We start from the raw sequence: 6,815 nt of genomic DNA, 5'->3' as shown, positions 1-6,815 counted from the left end.
TTTCACTTTCTGTGTTGTATTTACTGCTTTGCTATTTCCTCCAGCCAGCGTGAGGGGCTGGACCATAAATTGTACTGCTATCCGGGCAAATATTTTAGTTGCTTTGCAAGTTTGTAAGGGGCATGTTCAGACCACAACTTAAGTATGACATTAGTGGGTAACAGTAACCTTATTTAAGACCTCTGGGTGAAACAAAAAAGGCTTTCCAAATGCAAAGAGTGGCTGTACAAGTAAAAAGACACCCTTTACCAAAAATAGAATTCCACATTTATTTACTGGTTTCAGATGAGGCAGCTTTTCCCAGTCCTGGGGTCGCAGGCGGACCCCAGCCTTTGCAAACCGGAGAAAAACGAGTAAGTGCAACTGCTCTTAGAAAGAGACACCCCTACACCCGAAAACAAAGCTCCCGAAAAGTAGGCTGCTGCCACATTGAATTATAGTGAACCCTTACTGTGCAACCATGTAACTTAACAAACTTTAACTGAATTAACAGTTAGACTTCCATTTTCGAAATCTAGTGCATAAATTTAATGGCTCATTCTAATATTTATTATTCAACCTTTTGACATTTATTTGCAGCAGTTGAATTGAGGTACTGGTGCATTATTAGCATTTAAACAGTAAAGTGTTCCAGCTCTACCATAATAACTGAGTTTAACTTGAGTCTTTAGCCTGAAGTACTCTGTGGAATGTAACCCCAAAAAAAAAAAAAAAAGTAAAAAAAAAAAAAAGCACCAACCAACCAAAAACAAAAACAAATGAAACAGTAAAAAAAAAATAAAAAAATAAAAAAGACCCAAAACAAAACAAAAACCACGGTTGTAACGGTAAAGAAAATAGTAATCCGGTTTCTGTCTTCACAATGTGATAAAACAGGATTCCAAAAGCGTGTATAGCATTAATGGGCTGGTACAAACCATCCTGCAGAGTTTAAAAACGTAAGAAAGTTAAAGGTGGTTCAAGAAAATATTTTCCAAACTATTTTATTAATTAAATTTCCTGAATTTGTGGCTAGGTGGAAGAGGTATTGCAGAACCGCCCAGCTGCCATTTCCATACAGGATGGGCCTTGTGAGGTGGTTGGGAATCCTTAGTGGTGTTTAAGGAATAAGCTGGCAACAAATCCCCATCATTGCCAATAATTAGTGATGGTGGACAGGGAAAATTTGCCATGAAATTAAATGGCCTTTTCACTGCTGATGCTACATTGCTGGCTACCCTTTTGCGTCTATTGTTAACTGTAAAATCATCCAGTGTTCCTTCATGTGTCTCAATTTTACCTGTAGGACGTGGGCTTCGAGCTGATTTCAAATTTGGTTTGACTGGAGGAGTCTGCAGTACAGGTCGCTTTCCCAAAACCAGTGTCCTGTAATTTTTTCTCACCCTCGCTCCAAATTTATACTCCCCATCCTCAGGTTTTGGAGTACCTAAAGTGCATGAGAGGACCTGACTCTGAGTCAGCGGGTTTAAGGAAGTGGTTTCTTTCTCAGTGCATGCAGAATCTTCCTTGGCTGTTAATAAAGCGTCCTGGTTATTACTCTCAGTCACACCGTAAAACTCATCCTTAGTATCATTGCACTCACACTTTAGCTTATGTGTTGTAAGGTCAGGCTCATACTCGTCGTTCGCACTGCTGTCCTCTATTTTGATTTTAATGCTGTGCAGGAATGGCAATGCCTTATTGCCTGTATCAGTGCACTGGAGCTCAGCTGCTGCTGCCCCTGGAGAAGCAGCATCCTCCTCAGGATCAGTTTGTAAAGAGGGCAAATCCGTGGCAAATTCAATACAATGAGGGATTTTGGAATCTTTCTCTGAATTTGCAGCCGCTGATGAAGAATCATTATTTAAGAACCTAGCAGCTATTGTATTGTTATCTGCACAGTGTGTAGTAGTTGCTTGAAGGCATTTCCTTGCCTCTCTGAGTATTCTTTGTTGTGGAAATGCATTGTTTGTCTTTGGGCTAGGTGAAGAGGCCCCCTTTGCAACACAGTTAATTGTTAGGTCAGTACTCTTGGCATTATTGGAAAATTCAGAGTGTGGGAATGTGAGCTCAGATACCCTATCAGCTCTTATCTCCGCGAAGCAGCTCCCCAGGCCGCCGGAGCAGCACAGCAGCGCCGGGCCGGCGGGAGCCCAGCCGGGGCGGCCCCACTCCTCCGGCGGCTCGGGCTCGGCTCCGCCGGGAGCGGCGCGGAGGGCGGGCGGCCCGCCGGGCTCCGCCGGGGCCGGGGCCGGGGCCGGGGCCGGGACCGTGGCCGGGGCCGGGGGCCGGGGGGCGGCGGCGGCCAGATGGTACAAGAAGTTGGCGTGGACCACGCCGGGCGGGTTGCAGAAGCTGGTGCGCCTGAAGCGGATGCTCTGCACCGAGACCTGGCTGGAGACCGAGCTGGAGTCGGAGTCCGAGGTGCTGTCCTCCTCCTCCTCCTCCTCCTCTTCCTCCTCCTCCTCCTCCTCCTCTTCCTCCTCCTCCTCCTCCTCCTCCGAGCTGCCCTCGCTGGACTCCGAGCCGCCGCTGCCCTCCTCGTCCTCCTCCTCCTCCTCCTCGTCCTCCTCCTCCGAGCTGCCCTCGCTGGAGCTCGACAGGCTGGAGCCGCAGTCCGAGTCGTGGGCGGCGCGGCCGGAGCAGCAGCTGGACTCCGAGTCGCTGCTGCCGCTCTCGGCGAAGCCGGCGGCGCCCGGCGGCCCCGGCGGCCCCGGCGGCGGGGGCCCGAAGCCGGGCGGCAGCGGCAGCGGCAGCCGCGGGGCTCCGCGGGGCCGGCAGGGCCGCGGCGCTGCCAGGGGCCGCCGGGCGCCTCCGGGGGGGCCCAGCACGCCCGCGGCGGCGGCGGCGGCGGCGACGGCGGCGGCGACGGCGGCGGCCGCCCCGTGGTGGTGGTGGCGGCGGCGGCGGCGGCGGCAGCGGGCGGGCAGGGGCGGGGGCCCGGCGGCCGGGAGCCGCGGCCGAGCCGCGGAGGAGGCGGCGGCGGCGGCGGAGGGAGGGGGGCGGGCGCGGAGGGGCGCGCAGCCGCCCGCCGCCGGCGCCGTTTCATAGGGAGCGGGGGGTTTGCGAGGCGCCCGGGCGAGGTCTGGGTGGCTGTGGCCAGTGTATTTACTAAAAATGTGAGGTAGGTGAGAGGCCGGCAGCGAGGCGGCGGCCCCCGGCCGCAAGGCTTTCCTCCGGAGCGGCAGCAGGGGCCGGGGGGGGTCGCTGAGCCCCAGCCAAAGTTTGTTCTCCTTCCAGAAGCCGCAGAAGGGGTCGGCGGGAGCGGGCTCCGGCCGGAGGTCGCTGGAGGCCAGAGCCCGGCCGATTTTCCTCCGTTTCGTCTTGAGGACGCGCTCGGTTTTGCAGGATGTGTACAGGGCTTCCACGTCCTCTCTGGAGATCAGGGTGCATTTGGCGGCGTGGAAGGCGATGGAGTTGATGGCTTTGAGTTTCCTCAACTCCTCCAGGTCGCAGTGATGCTTTTTGACTTTTAAATGATCCATTCGCTTGTGCACGGTAGTTCTCGGGATGTTTTTGAGCAGGTCTGTAAAAACCTGGGAGAGTGCAAACATTTGCTTTCCTTTAATGATGAGGTAGCCGAGCCTCACGCCATCCACCTCTTCAAAACCCGACTTCAGGTCTCCCATTTCGTGAATTAAATTATTCCCAGCATTTGCAGAGAGAGAGAGAGAAGAAAAAAAAAAAATAAAAAGGAAAAAAAAAAAAAGAAAAAGCCACACACACACAATCCTCAGCCAGATGCTGTATTTGTCTCAAGGCATCCTGCTAATAAAATGTAACAAAGGCTGTTATTCCTGGTGAATGAAGTGCCAAACTTTAGACGAAATTAAAAAAGAAAAAAAAAATAAATTAAAAAAAAAAAAAGCCCGTGAGACTACAATCGGTGTATAATCTTAAAAATCAGGTTTGCCAAAGTGTTTCTCTAAGTTGCTGCTGAAGATCAGTACCTGTTCCCTTTCATTCCCTGCTTTTCCATTGGAAACTATGATAATGGAATGTGAAGGGAGGAAGAGAAAAGAAATGCAGCTGCTATTCCCGCCGCTGCTTTAGCTACAAATAAAATGACAGAGTGAAGTGAGCTCGTCCGGAGACACCTTCATCAATTAATTCCCCTAAAGCCAACGCTGATTGGACACTCCTGACAGGTGATGCAATAAAAATTGATATTCCACCCCTTCCCCCAAAAAATCTCCCACTAATTAGCATACCCTTATACTGCCACCTCCCCTCCCAAAGTAAATAATACAGTTAGTATATAAATCTTTCTATTAAACAATCTGAGCTCAAATACGCTCAGACCTCTCAGACTTCCTCCTCGCTAGCTCCAGACGAAGGATTTGCACGCTTTTTCCCGTGTCGTTTCGTGTATTTTCAGGCTCTTTTGGCCAAACGGTGCTCTTTTGTGCGCGCCGTGGTTTTAAAGGACATAAGTCTGATCGTGGCGATGGAAAATTCTTCGGTAACGTAACCGTTTTCAGCTGGTATTTTCTTCTGCATTGTGCGGAAAGCGAAGCTTAGCGAAAACGTGCAGAACAGCCTGGTATTTCCCTTCCTGGAGCTCCGAAGTTAAAGGCTCGGCTGTTAACGAGAGGGAATACTTACATTTTCGAGTTTCTCTTGATTTTCCTCTTCTGCTTAATTAGCTTTTTACAGCCGGGGACTAAGGTTATTTTGCTGCCTGGATATCGCGGGTCCCCGCACCGCGACACTGTACCACTTTTAACCGAAATCCTGCCTGTAGTATTGCGGGAGGGGGGAGGAGGAGGACGTGGGCTCACGTCAGACCCATAACAAAGCATAGATAAGCCAGAAATGTATACACTTTTCACAATTAACCGCGCCGGATCACGAGCTGGAATGCCCTATAGTCCCCGAGCCCACGTCAGGATTCCTGCGTGCTGATTGCTTCCAGCAGAGAAAGGAGAATGCGAAATATCCAAGGTGCTTCCAAGAGGCTTTACGTAATGACAAAAAAGTGCTGGCACACACAATGTACGGCTCTGCAACGGGCTAGGATGCTCCTGCCCTGCAGTTTGCATCTTCAGCTCGGGGTAGCCCTGCCGCAGCTTTTTGATGTTCCATTTACAGCAGCCCCCCTAAAATCAATTCGGAGAAGCAGCACGCAGGTTTAACCTCTTCGGAGAAACGTGAAATTATTCGAGCGTCAGCCACGACGGTTTCGAAAAATGTTGCGATAGCTGCGTGCCTCTTCCTTGTCACGTTAAAATGATGCTCCCGGTTTGCACGTTAGGCGCTGCAAAAGAAAAAGAAAAAGAAAAAGAAAAAAATCACCAAGCTCTGCCGTGCATCCAGCGCTCAACTGGCTGCAAACACGAGCACTTTTATGTATCGCTGCACATCCAGAATTAGACATATCCGTGAGATTAATGAGACATCTCAGATTTCTGGGACTTGGCAAAAAAAAAAAAAAAAAAAAAAAAAAAGAGGGTGGGGGAAGGAGGAAAAAAAAAAAAAAAAGGTTTCAATTCCAAATGTCAATATCCACTCCGTGTATTGGCAACATGGTGCGGGGAGTTCGCGTTACCCCGTCAGGTAGAGCTAAAATAAAGAGCGAGATCGCCCTGCCAAAGAGGCAGCCTCGCATGCCAAGGCGAAATGCAGGCGAGCCCCCAGTTTCGCAGGAATTCTAGAGAGACCTGGGAATTTCGAGGAGTGCATCCGGAAATTGAGGAAGTCTATTGAAAGGAGCCTCTAACTCGGAGGGCAGAGATTTAGGAAAGTCAGCCCTGGACTACTGTTGCTCTCTCCGTGCAGATGTAAAAAATCGCCGCTGTTCAACTTAATCCATGTGTGCGCGAAACCGCGGTGGCTACTTCTCCCCTCGGGAAGCTAAGGAGAGCCTTCCCGTCCGAGAAACCGGAGCTAGAGCGAATTACATTTCGTCCCTCGAATTAGCAAAGGCTTCACTGGGTGGATCTCGTGATATTTCAGCCTTGAAACGCGCCCGAGAGGCAGCGGGGAACAATGCCTCGTCGCAGCTAATGCCAGCCGCCGGGGCAGCCGGCGCTGCAGCTGGCTGGAGCAGCGTGCGCCTTTCGGGAGAGAGGCATCGAGCCGTGCTCGGGGGGCTGCGAGCGAAGTTGCGAGGGAAAACAGCTGCTCCCGTTAAAAAGGAACCACCGTGGTCTTTCTAGAGCGAGAGACAATAAGGGTCGTTTCAAAATTCCTCCTGATGTACTTATACGCCGCCAACACCCCCCCCCTCCCCGCACACACACACACACACCACCCCCCTCCCCGCTGCTCTCCTCCCCCTGCTTTAAGGTTAAGGCTAGGGAGTCAACAGTGAGGGAGCAGTAAAGTCCGGGAAAGCTTTTCAGCAGACGTAAAAAAAAAAAAAAAAAAAAAGGAAAAAAATAGAGAAAAAGAAAACAAGAAAAACACAAAACGCCCCCCCCCCCCCTTAAAAAAAATAAAAAGAACAAATAAAAAAAGAAAAAAGAAAAAAAAAGGGGGGAAAAAAGCCCCTCTGGGCTGCAAAGCCATTCGTTTGCAGGCATTTGGGGTGCTTTGGGCTCCTGTGCGGGGGCTCGCAGGCAGGGCCGCCCGCAGTCCCTGCAGCTGACAGGCTGGCAGCGGGCTCCGGCAACTATTTCAAAAATGCCTCCTTTTTGTCTGCTTCATTCCGGCGCTATCCAACGCCTCGGAGCAGGAGCGGCTATTTGGCCGAGCTCCGCTCCCGGCTAGGCACAGCCCTGAGCCTCCGGGTCGAAGGGGAGAGGGGCGGCGGGCGGTGCGAGCCGCCCCCCGTACTTACAGGCACCCGCACACCCTCTGAGCCGCATCCCTCTCCCCGGCTCCCCCGGAGCCCT

At 51.6% G+C, this 6,815-nt stretch overlaps 1 protein-coding gene across 1 annotated transcript; it reads right to left on the bottom strand.

Annotated features, from left to right (window-relative positions):
* Positions 1–802: 802 nt before the first annotated feature.
* SKIDA1 (SKI/DACH domain containing 1) lies at positions 803–3,616 on the bottom strand. Its single transcript, XM_032182344.1, has 2 exons — positions 2,857–3,616; positions 803–2,721 (listed from the first exon to the last, which is right to left on the bottom strand). Exons 1-2 carry the CDS (start codon positions 3,606–3,608, stop codon positions 987–989), a joined length of 2,487 nt encoding a protein of 828 aa, XP_032038235.1. The 5' UTR covers positions 3,609–3,616; the 3' UTR covers positions 803–986.
* Between the last annotated feature and the right edge of the window lie 3,199 nt (positions 3,617–6,815).

Source organism: Aythya fuligula, chromosome 2 (assembly GCF_009819795.1).
Source record: "Aythya fuligula isolate bAytFul2 chromosome 2, bAytFul2.pri, whole genome shotgun sequence".
Lineage (NCBI taxonomy): Eukaryota > Metazoa > Chordata > Aves > Anseriformes > Anatidae > Aythya > Aythya fuligula.
Note: the sequence above shows the minus strand (reverse complement) of the source record. Positions and strands in the feature narration are given on the sequence as shown.

Coding starts and splice junctions, on each gene's coding strand:
- SKIDA1 (XM_032182344.1), bottom strand. CDS start 3,608: ATGGGAGACCTGAAGTCGGGTTTTGAAGAGGTGGATGGCGTGAGGCTC. Junction 2,722..2,856: donor CACCACCACCACGGGGCGGC/CGCCGCCGTCGC, acceptor GCCGCTGCCGCT/GCCGCCCGGCTTCGGGCCCC.